This window comes from Triturus cristatus, chromosome 8 (genome assembly GCF_964204655.1).
Source record: "Triturus cristatus chromosome 8, aTriCri1.1, whole genome shotgun sequence".
Taxonomy (NCBI): domain Eukaryota; kingdom Metazoa; phylum Chordata; class Amphibia; order Caudata; family Salamandridae; genus Triturus; species Triturus cristatus.
This window is the reverse complement of record NC_140591.1, coordinates 1,144,457,102-1,144,475,121: the sequence shown is the minus strand read 5'-3', so window position 1 is coordinate 1,144,475,121 and position 18,020 is coordinate 1,144,457,102. Positions and strand designations below refer to the sequence as shown.

At 44.0% G+C, this 18,020-nt stretch overlaps 1 protein-coding gene across 1 annotated transcript in view; it reads right to left on the bottom strand.

The window, feature by feature from the left end:
* Positions 1 to 10,282: 10,282 nt before the first annotated feature.
* The window catches only part of LOC146805518 (lysozyme g-like), a 390,645-nt gene continuing 382,907 nt past the window's right edge, over positions 10,283 to 18,020 (bottom strand). The window contains exon 4 of the mRNA XM_085623805.1: positions 10,283 to 10,416. Within this exon, the coding sequence (XP_085479931.1) occupies positions 10,283 to 10,416 (134 nt within the window). The remainder of the gene's footprint in view (positions 10,417 to 18,020) is intronic.

The window sequence follows — 18,020 nt, the reverse complement described above, 5'->3', positions numbered from 1 at the left end:
TCCTGAGTAGTCGGCAACAGCGTTGCTTGATTCAGTATGTTGCATCGCTTGATCTGAATGTGACTTGCCAAAAGCGTCAGCTCATAGCCTGATAGTCTAGCACTGGTGAGGTGCTGAGTTTTCGTTCGATTCATGAGTGTATCCACAGCATGTGGAACCATGACTACTAACATGTTGTTCATGACTAGTCCAGCAGACTGTCGAATAGACACTGCAGCTGCTGCTGTAGCTCTCAAACAACTTGCCAATGCTCTGGCTACCGGATCTAATGTGGATGAGAAATATGCACAAGGCCGCTGTTTGTCACCAAATTGTTGCGTTAATACACTCAACGCACAACCTTCTCCTTCATGGACATATAGTGTAAACGGCTTACTGTAGTCAGGAGTACCCAACACAGGAGCTGAACACAGCGCATCACGTAAGTTGGAGAAACTTTGTTGACATTCATCAGACCATGGCAAAGGGCTCGGAACACCTTTTCCAGTCAGGGCTACCAATGGTTTTGCCATGAGAGAAAAATTTGGGATCCATTGCCTGCAGTATGACGTAATACCCAAAAACGCACGCACTTCTCTCTGTGTGCTTGGTACAGTCATCTGCGAGATTGCTTTGATTCTCTCTGGGGTCAACCTTCTTCCCTCCTTTGACAAAAGATGACCTAAGTCGGTCACTTCTTGGCAACAATATTGCAGTTTAGAAGGTGACACCTTGTGATGTAAGTCTGACAAATGACGTAATAAAGAAATTGTAGCTGATTTGCAAGTTTCCTTGTCATCAGCAGCCAGTAAAAGATCGTCTACATATTGGATCAGAGCAACACCAGGAGGAAGTACAAGAGCATACCTAATTGACTCTTCAATGCTTGACTGTAAATTGAAGGGCTCTCACAATAACCTTGTGGAGCGCGCTTGAATCTGAAACTGCGACCTCCTAAGGAGAAACCAAAAATGTCTCTACTTTCCTCGGCTATGGGAATGCTGAAAAATGCATTTTTCAAGTCGAAAACTGTAAACCATGAGGCTGAGGCAGGAATCAACGTCAATAATGCAGTGATATCTGGGACCACAGGAAAGTGTGGAATCACTATTTTGTTAACCTCTCTGATGTCAATCACAAATCTGTAGATTGGAGGCTTGGAAGGGTCAGTGCGTTTCAAAATCGGCAGAACAGGACTATTGCAGACATTTCCTCTAGTTTCCTCAATCACATCTTTCTGTATTAAGTCTTTCACAATCAGTAAGAGTGCACGTTCCCCTTCATTCGAAATCCGATACTGTGGGATTCGTGGGAATTTAACATTCGCTTTCAGACTTACCACATAAGGGGGAATTTCCAAGAGGCCTACATCGTTAGGACCAGTTGCCCAAAGAGTATCAGGGAGAGAACGCAGCTCCGGTGGGAGCTTATCCATCGACATATACATTGGAGAGATGACTCTTTTGCCTAATGTGAGCTGTACTCCCGAAGGAGAACAGTACAGTGTCGCATGTAGGCGTTTCAACAGATCTAAACCAAGCAGATTCTCATTACAACCGGTTGTTAGAATAAGGGGTGCTTCCAGTTCGCATGGCCCAACAGATATTGGCAAAGGACTAGAAACAGGATTGTGAACAGGGGCGCCTGAGAAACCTACTGAAGTGTTCGTTAAGCCAGACAAAGGTGCGCCAGGGAGTTTCGCATGCATAATTGAACTTTTTGCCGCACCAGTATCCAACAGAAACGGTTTGACCACGCCTGAGGTAACTACTGCGACATAAGGTCCACTCTGATCAACTGGAACTGATACTACTCCCTCTCTTTGCCTGTGGCTGTCCTAGTACTCGCTTCTCTGAATCTCCTCATTATGATCATAATAATCTTCAACATGATACTGTGGAGATCTACCTGCTTGCGCAGATTGTGCATTTCGCTGATCGAAATAATTCGATTGGCGATCGGCCTGTGGTGTCATAGTACCACGTCCTCTACCTCTAGGAGTTTGCATAGATCCAACAGTACCTCTCTGAGCTGGGACACCACTAGTCTGTGCGTGCAGTACCGGACACTCATTCTTATAATGACCCTCCTTTTTACAATAGGCACACTGATTCCATGCTAACTGTTGTCGAGAAAAACCATAATTAAATCTTTGGGACGTCCCTTGCTGGAATTGTGGCTGTTGCTGAAACTGGGGTCGCTGCTGTGAATCTGACTGATTCGAACGAGGCGGATACGCCTGTTGCAAAAGAACTTTAGTCTTTAAATCTTTTGTTTTCTTTTCTGACTTTTCCTTCTCTTCTTTCTCTCTATTCTCGTAATACTGAGCAGTTGCAAGTATCTGTGCTGTCGTCGACACTGCCCATGCACTTTCAGAATCCTTTAACTTGTTACTAAGTTCAGGTAGTAAATTAAACACAAACTTGTCGACAAACAATCTCTGGCCTCCTTCAGTACTCATATCTTGCCCACTGTGGTCTACGAAGGTCTCTTCAAATCTAGTGAAAAAGTCAGAGACGCTTTCGTCCTTCTTTTGTTTGCATGCCGATAGTTTATCCCAATTGACTCGTAACGCTGGCATCAGCGTTTTCATCAGATTAATTATTCTGCCAGGTAGGGCAGCAATCAGAGGTTCAGGTTTAGCACCGCCAACTTGTTGCGCATCTGCTGCTACACTAACTGGCCAATCACCTCCTAAGGCGACTGGGTGGTTCTCTTGTCTAATCTTGGCCCATATAGGCTGTGGCACTACATTACCAAATAACATTTCAATGTCCGCCAAATTCATGATGCACGCTTGAACTGTCTGCGTTAACTCTTTGTAATAACCAGCAGGATTTTTACGTGGGTCTGGTAATGTTTGTTTTACTGCTAATACTTCGGCCCGTTTCCAAGGGATGTGTATCCACACTCTCTGGAAATGTGCCGGAGCAGCTACAATATTATTAACCCCATCAGCTTGAACTGCATCACGCCATATCGGCGGAACTTTCCTCATCGGATATTGACCTCGTTTTTTCCTAGTAGTAATCGGTGAACCATCAGGGTCTCTTGTCGCTCGAAGAGGGGAATCATCCCTATGAGCTAAAATCAGTTCTATCGCTCCCCTTACTTCTGAACCTATCACCATTCCTGCGGCGAACTTCTGTTGAATATTTATTAGATCAGAGGGGACGGAATCTAAGTCATCATCTTCCCATTCTTCACGCACAAGAGAACACATCACGTCAAAAACATAACGTTGAGTTGGTTCATTCCATTGCATAAAAGTATCTAACACTCTTTGTGCATCATACTTCACAGCTTTCGACATCCACCTAAGAGCTGTTGAATCTAACATGTCTCGTTCCTGAGGACCAGGAAGCTAGCTACGTCTCTGTATAGAGTCAGAAACGGGGGTCTCAATTAAAGACCTGTAGAGAGGAGTTAAGATATTAGTTACAGAGTCGGTTATTTTCCGACGAACGGAAAGCGGAGTCAGAAGGTTCACAGGGTTCGGGGATAAGGCAGCTGGAGCAGATGAAATAGTAAGGGTAGGAGTAGCAGGTAAAGCAGTTTGCGTAACGACAGGCAAAGGCGGAGCAGGCGACCCAGGAAGAGGGGGTGCCGAAGGAACATTAACCACGGGAAGGACAGGAGCTGGAATCAAAGGAAGTGGAGCAACTATTCCAGGCTGACCAGCAGCTGGCTGTACAACAGGTAGTAACTGTGGTACTGTAATACCCTGTGCATACGGTGGAGGTGAATTCAACAGGTAAGACAACAGAGGATCCTTCTCATGATCCTCCATCGGCTTAGTAGGACAAGATGGCAATACAGGGTAACATTTATCAATTGCCAAATTATATTTTCTATTCGCCATCTCCATTGCTTTCTCAGTCTCGTTGACATGCAGCTGCCTAGCAGACTCCATTAAAGTCAACCCTTTCTCTTTCTGTTCTTTCTTCGTCTTCCTAATTTCTCTCTGTTTGGCTTCTTTACGCCATACGCGAAAAGAATCAAACATTGCCGGCCGGGCTTTTCTCTTAACCAACTTCATTTCTAGATTGTCTAGAATTTCGGTTTCGAAGCTACCATGCGGTGGCCAACTAAGGACCCCATCTTTTCTGGTATAACGGACCCATACTTCATTATACGTAATAGGACCAACACCATGTTTACAATAGAGCTCATATGTAGAAGTTCCAATCGGAGGAACCGAACACGAATCCTCCAACCGGGAATCCCCGTTGCAACGTAACCAGGACAGGAAACAATTACTACTGGTAGTCATGACAAACAAAGACAAATTCCGACCAAAAATGCGCAAAGAACTTAGGCCTACCAAAATGAACTAATACCAAAACAAAGATTATCTAAACAAGAGCAACCAATGATAATCTACGAAAAAACCAGAGCAACAAGGAACAACCAAACTGAGCGTAACCCACTTAATACTTAACTGAAATGTGGAAGACGTCACCAAGGAGAACCCGTCTACGTCTCGCCGTACTAAGGTCTGCACCTCGGGTCCAAGACAGGGCGACAGTCAGGGCAGCGGTCCTCTGTAGCCGTCTGGGAACGGGAACCCTCGTGGAAGAGATCGTCGGGCCACTTTTACGACATGCAGGGATCGATGAAGCGGGGTACCTCCCTCCGGAATCTTCACACGAAACTTCTAGAACTTTTCAGGCTTTGGACCGGTACCGGATGACGTCGTCCCACGTTGGGCGCCAATCTGAGGTTCTGGACCTTTAAGAGTCCAGAGGTGTCAGGGAAACAACACCCAAAGACCCCTGAGTTCCTCCTGTCTCGGTGCACAAATAAACAGAGACACGGGCTTCTCGATGGTGGCGTCAAAGACCAAGGTTTATTTACTGCAGGGACACAGAAGTCATAGGAACCACACAGAGGCAGAATCTACGAGACTGTTCAAATTGCATTAAGTGGGTTGTTCTTTAAATACACGCAAAATGTCTTTAGGCAACATTACACGAATATTTCTCATGCCCAACCCGGTATCCCAAACAAACAGTAAATAGACATCAAACAATAATTAGTCGTAGGATTTCGGTATTCGATCAGATTCCCCTGACAGTTTTCCATTCTTTGTCCGAACCTCCCCATCATAAAAATCGTAACCTCCCCATTGTAAAAGCCCAGAAGGAGAGGAGCAGAGCCAGGTGCAAAGGATTGAAAAGTAGGATAAGAGGTGTTTATGGATCATAAACGGGCATGTCTACCGTCTTCGGCCTTTCAGTCAGGACAACGGACACGAGAACCAGTATAGCAGGACTGGCCTCAGGCAAGGGAGGCAGCTTGATTCTGCCTAGTCATGTAGCGTCAGCCTTTCTCGGGGCTTGAGCTTACGTGTCCTTAACAAGGTGACTCTGCCGGGGTCATCGCCCGTTCATTGACTATGTGAGGGCAAGAGACAAAATGGATGCCGTAACTAAAATGGATGCCATGACTTTACAACAGAATGCCCTATTTCTCAGTGAATTCATGCTAGTTGTGTAGCGAAAACACTGTTATGCATATAATGGATCATTTGCGGTTCATTGGTACAGAAATCGTGTCAGTACTACGATACCGAATTCACGGGTTCGGATCGCTACAGAACCTCAGCATTTGCAGGTAAGCTGATAGTCTCTGAGATCTGCCTTGGGACCTGTAAAGACTGACTTGGATGTCAGAAGGAATGAATGAATGAATGAATATTAGATTTTTAAAGCGCAAACTTTGCCCAAGAGCATGAAGGCGCTACCGGCAGGACTGTCATACAAAAATAAAGTATAGTTCAGACAGAAATCTTTTTAAAGAGCCAAGTCTTCAGAGCCTTGGGAAAGAGAGACTGAGACAGCAGTCCTGAGAGATCACAATGAAGGGAGTTCCATAGACTAGCATCAACAATAGAAAAAGCCCTGCCTCCCCATCTAGACTTCTTAAACCTTGGAACGTGCAGCAGATTTTTGCTGGTTGAGCTAAGCTGCTTGGTAGGGACATAGCGCTGGAACAGCCCTTTGATAGTCTCTGGGCCCAGACCATAAAAGGCTTTATGGGTGAGGCATGTGGCTTTAAACACGATTCTTTGATTTTAAAGGAAGCCAGTGCGGTTTGTTGAGGGAAGCCGAGAGGGAGTGGCATTTCAGAAGGTCCATTACTAGCCTGGCTGCTGCGTTCTGTAGCAGCTGCAAGCGACAGACATCTCCCTTATTAATGCTCAGATAAAGGGCATTACAATAGTCCGACCTGGACATCACTAATGCAATCACTGCCTGTGTGCAAGAGGCCAAGGATAGGAAGTGGGAGATTTTTCTGAGGATCCTGATTATCCCAAAGTTTGTAGACACCGTTATGTTAATCTGCAGACGCAAAGAGAGTGATTTGCCACAATGACCCCTATGTTTTTACCCTGGGATACAGGCCTAGGGCAGCAACCAAAAGAATCTGGCCACCTATCGATTGACCAGATATCCTGTTGGTTTCAGAAAATCAGGACCTCAGTTTTTTCCCCGTTGAGTTTAAGATAGTTCTTAACCATCCAAGAGGAAACTGTTTGCATGCAATTTTTTAAGTTTGAGGCAGATTTCCTTATGCTGTGCGTGATAGACACCGTAATTTGCATGTCATTGGCGTAGGACAGTACTTCCAATCCAAAGGATCTTACCACCCCTGCCGCGGGGGCAACATAAATAATAAAATGGGTCGGACTCAAGGAGGAACCTTGCGGGACACCACATTACAGCTGGTTAGGGGCGAATAGAATTGCCCCATTTTCACTAGCTGTGTCCGATCATTAAGGAAGGAGGTGAGAAGTTTAAGGGTCATGCCCCCAATCCCTATCTCCTTGAGCTGTTCCACCAATCTCAAGGGAGAAAGGGTATCAAAGGCTACTGTAAGGTCAAGGAGAACCAACAGCGTGGTATGTCCTGCGTCAACCTGAACACTAATATTATTGAGTACAGAGGTTAGCGTTGTCTCTGTGCTGTGGTTACTTCAAAAACCATGCTGCGAGCCTTCTAGGAGCTGGTACTCACATAGATAAGAACTGAGGTGGGAATTCAAATGTTTCTCCAAGATCTTGGCTGGAACTGGTAGCAAAGAAATAGGGCGATAGCTTTTCAATCCCGCGGAGTCCAGAGAAGATTTTTTTAAAAGAGGCTTAACCACCGCCGTCTTCCAAGGGATGGGGTACTGCCCTGCCGACATGGCAAAATTGAGTACTGAGGTACGGTGCAGTACAATAGCTTCCCTTCCTATTTTCAAAATCTTCAAAAGGCACACCTCCTTTGGGGACCCAGATGTAATCCCCCCTAACAGGTGGTCCACAGGTTCTGGAGACAGGGGGAGAAAGGTAAGTACCTTAGGTATCTCCTCCGTGGCTACGAAGGGACTCTTAGAAGAGAGGATATTAGAAGAGACTAAAAGGGCACTTTTAACATTGGCAGCTTCCAAAAAGGAATATATATCCATGATTTTAGCGTGGAAGAAATCTGCCATGTTATCACAAAGCTCCTGAGAGGTATCCATCAGGTCCGGAACAGGAGGAGAAACAAGCAAATTAATAACATTAAAAAGTTCTCTAGGAGATTTAATAGATTCAGTGGGCTTTGATTAGACTAATACTTTTTCCTCAATAATGGCCGCTTTGCATTCCTTCAGACGTTGTTTGTGATGCGTCCCTACCTGCTGGAGGAAGATCTGCACGCCAAATTCTTTCCTGCTTGCGACAGGATTGCCTCATCTTTCTAAGTCTATCTGAGAACCAAGGGGCAGAGAGATTTTTTCTTACAGTGTAGTGCTACTTAAAGGGCGCTAGACTATCCAGGGCTGCTAACAGCCAATTCGAAAAATCCACTGCCACTAAATTAGCATCGGTGCGCGCAGGGACCTGATAATTTTTTAACAAGTTGACGAGAGCCTCCTTACTAACGAGGCTAAGATTTCGCTTTTTCTCTGTTGCCTTGTTAATAGCAGAACCAAAGGCTGGTACCCATATCCGGAGAGTAAAGAGTAAAAGGAAAGGCATAATGGTCTGACCAGAAGAGAGGCATCGGCTCTCCTACCTTAATCCGTTGGTCGTTAGAAATAATGTCATATAATATATGTCCTGCCACATGGGTGGGGCTCATAACCAATTGTGATAGGCCACAACAACCCAGGGTTTTCAAAAGAATGTGGGTGTCTTTACATGAAGCTTTGTCCAGATGGAAGTTAAAATCACCCAGCAGGGTAAAGTTTGATTTCGCTAGGTGCAGTTCTGAAAGATTGCTAAAATCCTGGCTGAATGATGACCTTGATCCGGGCAGCTGGTAGGTCACAACACTAGTAAAACATTCTGTAGGATAGAATGTTATTGAAAAATATAGTGCCTGGAACGGATCAGAGGATGTAATAAGTGACTCAGTACCACAGGGGACAAAGTACATTTGAGGGCCAGACCAGTTGTGACTGAAGATGACCTGGGAGTAAATTATGGCACTATGGGGGTGTTTGAAGCCCAACTGGTAGTGCCAGATGACTTGAAAAGGACATCACTGGATGGGATGAGGGTTTCTATTCTGCTTACTTCTTGTTTGTGATTGAAGGCTGAAAGTCTCTGAGAGCTAGCTAGTGGTGCTTTAGGGCCAGCTTGACTGTCTGAAGGCCGACTGAGTGCCTTTTAGGGTATAAAAGGGTCTCTCAGGTCTATTTGACCTTAATGCAGAATAGAGGACTGCAAGAGGTATTTTGCCGTTGAACTCAGCATGTTGGCTCGGATTGTCCAAGGGTGAGTTTGGGCCGTCTAACCTCTAGCCAAGGATGTCTGTGGGCCAGTTCAAACGTCCAGCTGAGGGTGTTTGAGCATCTGCAGGGTATCCCTGGAAGAAAAGTGATAAAAGGGAATGAGAGGGAGAGCTGTTGTGAGTATGAGTTTTATAGTTTTTAGATTCCCAGATTTTCACGAGAAAATTCCAATTATGAATAAATGCATCTTGTCTTTATAGAGACGCCTGTTGACGATAGTAATACAGGCCTTATGCTGGCATCTTCGAATATGCAAATTTATATCAAACATGTGCAGTATCTGTGCGTGATTGGCCATTGCAGGTGATGTACATAGGAGACATTTGCAATTACCTAGTCACTCAACATTTAATGACAAGTGCTGATAATGTCCATTAATAGTATAGAATACAAGCTCACTAAAAGATGTTGGCAATTTAAAATATGCATTGAACTGAAATGTGCTTTTCACTTTCTTGTTGTTTTTCTGTCTCTTATTTTGTCTCTCTTTCTCTTACTGTTTGTCAGACACACACTTTTTTTTCTTTACTTCATGCTCCAAACAGATCAGGGATAATTCAATGTAGTCAATGTGGTAATGACTCTAGACGAGCTGTTTTCGAGTGTGAGAATGTGTCACCACAATTGATCCAACCCCTGATTATGGTCGCAAGGTGCCCTGATATCCCACGTGCCCAACAGCACCAAAACATTTCATGCGATTCGCCCTATACCCGGCAAATGCTGTGGGGTCTGTGAGGACATTGTAAATGAAGGATTTATGAATGACTTTCATGGAACGCATAATAGTGGCTGCGTGATTAATGCGAAATTATTTCATTTTTTGTATTGTCTTTTTAAGTAAACCTGATGTATTAGATGTATTTAAGTGACTTCAATTTCTATCAGTACAACAATTGGAAGTGTTGTGAACCAAGCATTTTTCAATTAAAAAATATTCATGACTGACACGGAGGAATGTACTGTGGAAAGTCAAGAGAGCAGAACGAATGCCACTTTCCAAATTTTGAAAGCACCTTTTCCAGTGGTGGCTCACCTGTAGGAGCATATCATTGTGGAAAAGTATTTCTCAATGTGCTTTTTTATCTTCTGATAATCTTTTTCTTATTGTTTCTTTGTGGGTAACCGGTTCCAGGGCTCGACTGAAAAATTATGCATTCCAGTAAATCGTTTGCATCACTGTAAACATTGCTGTTCCAAAAGTGTTTGGTAAAAAGAAGTATTGAGGTTAGATTGCAGAGTGATAGTTCCTCGCATGTCGCAGGATGTTAACTTTTTCTGTAGCCATTATTTCAAAGTAACTTCCGACACTGCTGAAACATACAGAGATAGCATTGAATTCCATTTTCCACAACGTCAATAATAAAAATGTATTAGTGGAGAGAGTTATTAATTAAAGATTACATTGTCTAGTATTTTATTCAACTAAGTATGACTCTTAGATCGAATTCCCCCAAAAATATTTTTCGAGACATTTTCATGTAAAAGAGTCATGCTGTATGGACTTGGAAAGGAAGGTGATCCAAGTAATTATTTAAAATCCATGTTGTTTATAATATTGGGCGCGAGCCACCACATCATTGGAATAGTCTTTGTGAGCTGTATTATTGTCCACTTCTGAGAAGCTTTTGATGTTTTGAGGGCCAGCGTAATATGCAGCAATTCCACCTACAATAAAAAGTGAATGAAACACAGATATAAAATAATTTTCCGCCAGTTTGTTTAACACACACCAAATAATTGTTTTTATTAATTAAACAATGCACCTGTTACAGAGTGCAGACTGCTCTATTTCTTATAAAGGTTACACAGGTGGAGAGCGACCTTTCCTCCATTGTTGCTGAGACAGGATTGACTAGTCACAGTTTATGGAGAAAGGTCTTGTACCTTCTCCTGATCTAATTGTTTTCCTCAAAAGAAAGGGGCATGAAACATGTACTGCTTGGCCATGGTGGCTTTCAGAGGGCGAGTGGGCATGCCTTGTCATAACTCTCTTAAATAACGCAAGGCTGATCCCACACCGCTAGTTAACTTCCTCTTAATATCCCATTTGCCTTTAATTTCTAAACTCATCAAATCACTGTACATTTGCAACTTTACACATTTATTCAAGAGTGTGGCCGACCGGGGGCATATTATCAAGCCAGGCGATAAAATTATTGCCGCTTTAGCAGCAGAAAACTGCCGCTAAAACCGCGATAATGGGCTTGATAAAATGCTCTATGGAATTCCAATTGAAGCCCATGATAGACGTCCTTCACATTTAACATGGGCTTCAATGGGAATTCCATAGAGCATATTATCAAGCCCATTATCGCCGTTTTAGCGGCAGTTTTCTGCCGCTAATGCGGTAATAATTTTATCGCCTGGCTTGATAATATGCCCCTAGATGCTGCCAAGCAGGTCTGCACAAGGCGTTACGGCCATTCTGGTCTCATTCTCTTCTCTTCATAACCTCAGACTGATTCAGGACAATAGCAGTACTTCCGCCCTGGTCCTTTTAGACCTTTCTGGTGCATTCAGACGGCCTCACCATTCCCTCAATCGTCTCTGGAGATTGCAGTGAGAGAACATGCCGTGGAACATATAAGCTAGTTTTTTGCTGATGCACCCGTCAGCAAATTGCTGATTGGTCCCTTCCTCAGATTCTACAACTATGTTGACTAAATGCAGCTACTCTTTATGAGTAACAACTCATCTGAATCTCAGGAAGCCTTTGAAAACACAATGCTATTCATCCGTGATTGGATGAACAGCAGTTATGTAAAGTTAAATTCTGAAAAACTGAAATTGTCATATCAAGAAACAAGTATGATTTTTGAGTCCCTCATTTTAGCCGCCAGCGATGGGCATTCCCCCACAGCCAAGAAATCAGTAAAAAGTCTTTGGGTCCTCATTGATGAGAATCTGTCCATGAAGCCCCAGTTAGGAGTGGTCACTTCTTCCTGTTTCTTCCAACTCTGAAGAATCAGGAAAATCAGGAAACTCCTTACCATTAAGGCCTTTGTCCAAGTAGTCCTTGCCCTGGTCACCTCTAGGATAGACCATGCACTCTCTCTCCCAAAAAGCCTCAATCGCAGACTCCTATTGGCTTAGAAGCAGGCAGCCAGGTTAAATTTCCATCAACCCAGACACTGTCACATTACCCTTCTGATGGGAAAATGAATCTGACTTCCTGTAGAACAAAGAACTGTCCTCAAGACAAAGAACATCATTTTTTAAATCCCTTCAAGGAAGAAACACAACTTTCATATCAGCCCGAAATGATAAGTACATGCCCAAGAATAACCTAATATCCATCCACATGAACTTTCTCACAATTCCCATATTTAAAAACAAGAAAAGGGGAGGTTCCAGATTTTGAGTTCTGTCCCCTCGCATCTGTCACTCCCAACCTTAAGTGATAAGAGCCCCACCTAGCTACATGAGATTGGGGTAATTACTAAAAGCATGACTTTTTAAACAAGCATATGACTAATTCCTATGAGTAGAGTCTATGTGCTCAAAAAAAACTAGTAACATAACATAACACAACATAGGAGGGAAGAGGGTATGGCATTTAGAAAGAATGGTAGTAAATGAATGGCCTACTTGGTCCTCTATGCCATTTCTCCTTACTCATTGCAATAGCCTCAAGGTGCCAACAGGTGGCTCTCCACTTTTTATGTGAATGGGTTTAAGGGAGAATGTATATGATTAGACATGGATTTCCACTCAAAACGAAGACTATATTTCACGCCTTAACTTGAGCTGTATGTTGATTAAATATGATGTTGCTCAGACCTTAAGTGGAATACTGAACTGGATGGACATTCAGATTTTAATTCCACATGATCTCAGGTGCACATCTTTCTCTCTGATGGTCAAAGATAGTACTAGTTTCAGTGACCTATTCTAACAAACAGGTCTTTGGTGCATCAGGCTTGCCTGTTAAAGACCTATGAGATAGTAGAAGAGACAAGGTGTTACAAGAGATTTTCCGCAGTGAGTGGACTCGCTTTGTCTTGACCACCTCCAATCTAATGGCACTCTGAAGACTAGAGATCAATATGCCAATGATTTTAAGTTGAGCCCCAAAGACATTTACCATATCTCACAACTCCTACACTGGGCTAGACACCCCAGAGTGACAGAATTCAGTGAAGGGAGATGACAGGAGTGGAGTATATAGTCACAGAGAGGGACACTAGGAAGACACTCTTGCATCTTTATCACTCCCTAGACAGACCTACCCCCTAACACAACTAGTGTACAGAGGACAATGGTCAACCTACCTTGCCCTCACATTGACCGAGGCTGCAGGATCCAAATCTGTGGCAGAGAGAAGAAATCCCCCCATGTCTCTAACACAAAACAAATGCTTTCCAATTAATGTTGCAATCTGACCACAGTTCGGCCAAAAGCCATGTGTAATGCTCCTGACAGTTGTTTTAGGGGTTGTGATTCACAAGGGACTTCTAGCTACATGTGGTGGGAATGCCAAAATATCCAGCCATGTTGGGGCCAAATTTAGGAACTCATAAAATGAATCACAAATATTGAGCTACCTTGATTGCCACAAATAACTTTTTTAGGCCAAATGAAGCTGAACGAACTTCACCCCCTATCTTGAGCTGAGGAACATTGAATAGCCCACTCTTATTTGTAGCCCACATAGTGGTAGCCCAGAAATTGTGAAACTCTTCTTTACCAATGATAAACCAGTGTTGACAGTATGGATAATATATGCAGAGGAGTGCCTCACATCCACCCTGAGAGATACATTGCCCAAATTTGACAAGATAAGGACCCCATTGCCACCTACACCACAAGGGACAGGGCAATACTACAACCACCAGAACTGGTGGGATTAGTTGGGTTGAGGCATTAGAAACGAATACTCTAAAAGGCTCAGACTGAAGAACAGATTGTGTTAAAATATTAAGGAAGCGCTCCCTTACTAGTAAATTGTAAAGTCCTGTATAATCATGCACATTACTTCCATGAAGCCAGCCTCCCAAAGCCTTAATAGCGCTGTCTACAAAATCTACCCAGTCTTGGGTGTGTGTCCCTAAACGTAACCGTGCACTATTTGGAGGTTAAACTAAACCATCTATGAGGGCACTCTTCAAGACTGAGTAATTATCTGCATCTTCCTCTCAAACAGTAAGAAGTTTGTCTCTACCTTTGTTAGCAAAGGAGTGTCAAAGGATAGCTGCCCACTGACCTTGAGGGACTTTCCGAACTTTACAGGCTCTCTCTAAAGCAGGGATCCATTTATGGATGTCATCCCTCTCCTGATAAGGAGGGATTATCCTGCCCAGGTTTCTAGTATCAAAGGAGTGTTTTGTGACCCTAGGTTCGTTAGTGCTGCCACCATGGGATTCTAATTCCAAATTCTTCCTAGCCCTCTGAACTTTCAGGTTCTTCTTATCAAGGGCCAACTGCTCCTTTCTGATTCTGAGCTTTCGTCTCTCAAGCTTGAACAAGTAATATTCTCTCCCTAAGGAATCTTCTCTCTTGCTAGAGAGAGAGGTCCCTATGGCGTGCTTAGAGGAGGTTGAATTGACGTAGGAGGAGCTAGACCTCCCCTGGGCTCTTTTTACCCTTCTAGGAGAAATTAAGAGGGACATACCTCTAGGGACTCTCTGTGTACCTTCCTTACTATTCCCTGGGGGATTAGAGTTTACCAGTGAGGGGTCTTTAGACACTGGTGTGAGACACCACTGACTCTTCTTGAGCCCCGCCACCCTTACTCACATTGTCCTGCCCTTCTGACCTATCAGGATTCTGGAGTTCATCCTGCAGGAGTGCCTCTAAGTGCTGCTGTTTTAGGTTTGCTACCTGTCTTTATTTTTTGGGTGCAGACAGGGTCCTATGTTCCTGGAACTTAAGACCACTATATCTAGAGGGTGGGGCCTCACTGGATCCACCAATTATTGGCATGGTAACTAGGTGTAGTGTGGTGTTGCACCTACCTACCCTAGTGAAAACTAAACTTCTAAATATTGGAGAAAGGGTTGTGCCAGACTCTTAACTACCAATCCAAAAAGTTCAGTAGAACTTACTAAATCACAAAAGTATTATATGTGCCTATCTAGTAATGGTTTTTCATGTAACCCTCAAATAGATTAAATGGTAAAACTGTGCAGGCCTTAATCTCACCGCTGCCACCAATGTAGAAGGCTGGCTTAGTATATGGTGCACACCTATCTAAGTGATGCACCTTGCACTAATCCAGACAACCCTTGTATTGATTACAGTGGTCTGTGATAACCATAGAAAGCTCTCAAAGTGGTAGCTGTGGACAGCAGCCTTCAGGCTTACCTTGAAGGAGTGTAAACCAGCTTGTTTTATCAGTTTAATCAATAGTGTGTATTGAATCAAAATGAACCACTCAGAGTTTAAATAAAAATACTTCAATTTATTAAACAACACTTACCAACACACTGGTATATCTCCTAACCGGAGATATCAACACAATACACCAAAATACTTCAAATGGAATCAGGTGAGTAGCAGAAAATACAGTGGTCTCCAAAGGGAGACCAAACCATATACTAATAAAGTGGAATGCAAACTGCAATGGGGGACGGGACTTGGACCAGCAGACTCAGAGGAGCTGGGGACACAAGGAACTACCCAAGGTAAGTGCCCAAAACCCCACGGACGCTGTGTGCAAAGTGGAAACACAGCCATGTGTTCAATTGAAGTCAATGGGTAAGTCGCGGTTGCAGTTTTGCGGATGAAGGGCCCTTCCCATTGGAGGACAGAAGGTTGGAGAGCCTGTGGATGCCCCAGAAACCAGGTTACCTACACAAGGAAAGCCAGGTTCATGGGGGTGAACAGTTGTCAGAAACCTCAGTAGATGACAATGAAAGACTTGGAAGAAAATGCCTCTGGAGAAAAAGTCCGGTGGAATCCAAGAGAGGATTCTGTATGTGAAGAACCTGCAAGCAGAGGGGCCATAGTCTATGCCACTCTGAGGTGAACATAAGGCATGGTAGAGCAATGCTCACCGATGTCCTGAGGTTAAGAAGAGTCAACAGTGACCTTGTTGTTGCAGCTGTGAGGACCAGGTGATGCTGAGGAAGACCAGGAGCTGTGCACAAGCTGTCCCAAGTTGGATGTCTGTGAGTAAGTGGTCGGTGTCCTGTGGGGGCACCAACAAGCCTTGGTAGCTGCAACTGGTGTGCAGAACGAAGAAGAAGCAACGTTGGGACAAGCAAGGTTTAACAGACTCACCAACATCAGGAGAGTCAGAGCAGGCCCTGAGCAAACAGTAGAGCCCACAGAAGCAGCAGAAGACCCTCAGGAGAGCCCACAGGGCAAATTCACAGGAGTCACAAGAGGACCTCGAGCTGCTCACCAAGGAGGAAGGTCCTTGGTGGAGAGGATGTTCTGAGGGTGATGATCTCTGTAAGGAAGAGATACTGGAGACTGGAGATTCTTGTAGCCTGAAGATCTCTGGAGTGTAGAGCCATAGCTGAGGCAACGTCAAGTTGACGCAGTGCACAGGGATTCGGTCTCAGCGATTCCGACAATGGATACTGGCCTCAAAATTGCAGAGAGAAAAGGTCAGGCATTGAGGGAGTTGCAGAACCACCATCTGTGTTGCTGAGCCTCAGAAAGTCCGTATGACGACAGTAGCAGCAGACCCGGTAGCTTTGTTGTGGTGGCTGCAGATGCAGGGGAGTGACTCCTGGACTTCAAGGGATATTTTGTTGGGTGTCCTGGATGCCCACAGGTCTGTCGAATAACCTGGATGAAGCACAGTCACAGAGAATGAACAAGACTTGAAGAACAGTGAGAACAGGAGCAGCAGGTGTCTTTCTTGGTGCAGTCTCGGATCCATTCAAAGTCCAATGAATTCAAAGTGTCCAGCATGAAAGGAGAGCATGAAATATGCCCTTCAAAGTAGTCTGGTGGTGCTGGCAAGTGCCCCCACCCTAGACCTATGCACTAAGTCTTGTCTGGGAGGTGGTCACACCTCCCTGTGACAGGAAACCTGTTGTTCTGCCTTCCCTTGCTCGAACTTGGCTCAGCAGCAAGAGGACAGAACCATGGTCGGCAGCAGCACTAGCTTACTGGCAGACCATGAAAGTCTGTGACCGGGAGTACATGGGGTACCCAAGAGAGCCACCCAGTGCATAGCATCATACTTCCAACAATGGAATCAGTGTTGGGGTATGTTTCCAACTTGTTTGATACCAAACATGACCGGGTTCGGTGCAGCCACTATATAGTTAGACATCTGGTAATGACTAATGTCCACTTTATGCATTAAAACGGCAGACCTCACTTGCAAAGCCTGGAGAATCGACTCAGGGGTTTGTAGGGGTGTTGCCCTCATGCAGGGGCACCCTCAAACTTACAACCAAGCACCCCGCCCTCAGAACTGAAGAGCCTGCCATAGGGGTGACTTATAGGTTTTAAGTGCAGTGAACAAAGATAAAAGGAAACATATATCTGTCATGAGAGGTGCAAGCACCAACTCACACAGACTGCAATGGCAGGCCTGTAGTTACAGTTTAAGTGGACTCCCATGGGTGGCACAATACATGCTGCAGCCCATGGGAGACCCCTGGTGTACCTATGCCTTGAGTACCTTAGTACCATTTTCTAGGGACCTACAAGGGTGCACCAGTAGCCAATTTACGCAAAATCTTTTAGAAAAAGAACAGATTTTTTTTTGTGTTTACACCGTGCTATTAGTGAAATTTTGTTTTAATATCAAATGTGTTGAACTACTATTACTAAGGGTTGACATTTGTTTATTAGACATTAAAACCCATAAACATTATTGAATTATAAAATTAACATCACAAATATATCAATGGAAAAGAAAAGGAAAGGAAAAGACAATCAATAACCAGACACATTAAGACGACATCTAAAACCCAGGTCTCTTTACCCATATAGCCTTCATTAGTATAGGGCCAGAGTCCCTACTACTTTTTAAAAATGCAATTACTAAAATGTCAGGGATAATTGAAGTGACATCACACATCCTTTCAACTTAATGACATCACAGGAACAGGAAGTGATATCATATGACCTGCGATCCCAGAAAGGGAAGTCACATGACCTTAACCCTGTTGCTACCAAGATTATTGAATTGCTGAAGTTCCATAGTAAATACATGATTATAACAACACAACACAGAAAATGTCTGTGTTAGAAACCACATATATTACGATGCCACCATAATCTTTGAAAGCGGTGGTGCGTAATGCTTTTCCTGACAAGTTAAGCGAGTGAGCCGGACCTCATCTAGTAGGGCTCAAGGAGGA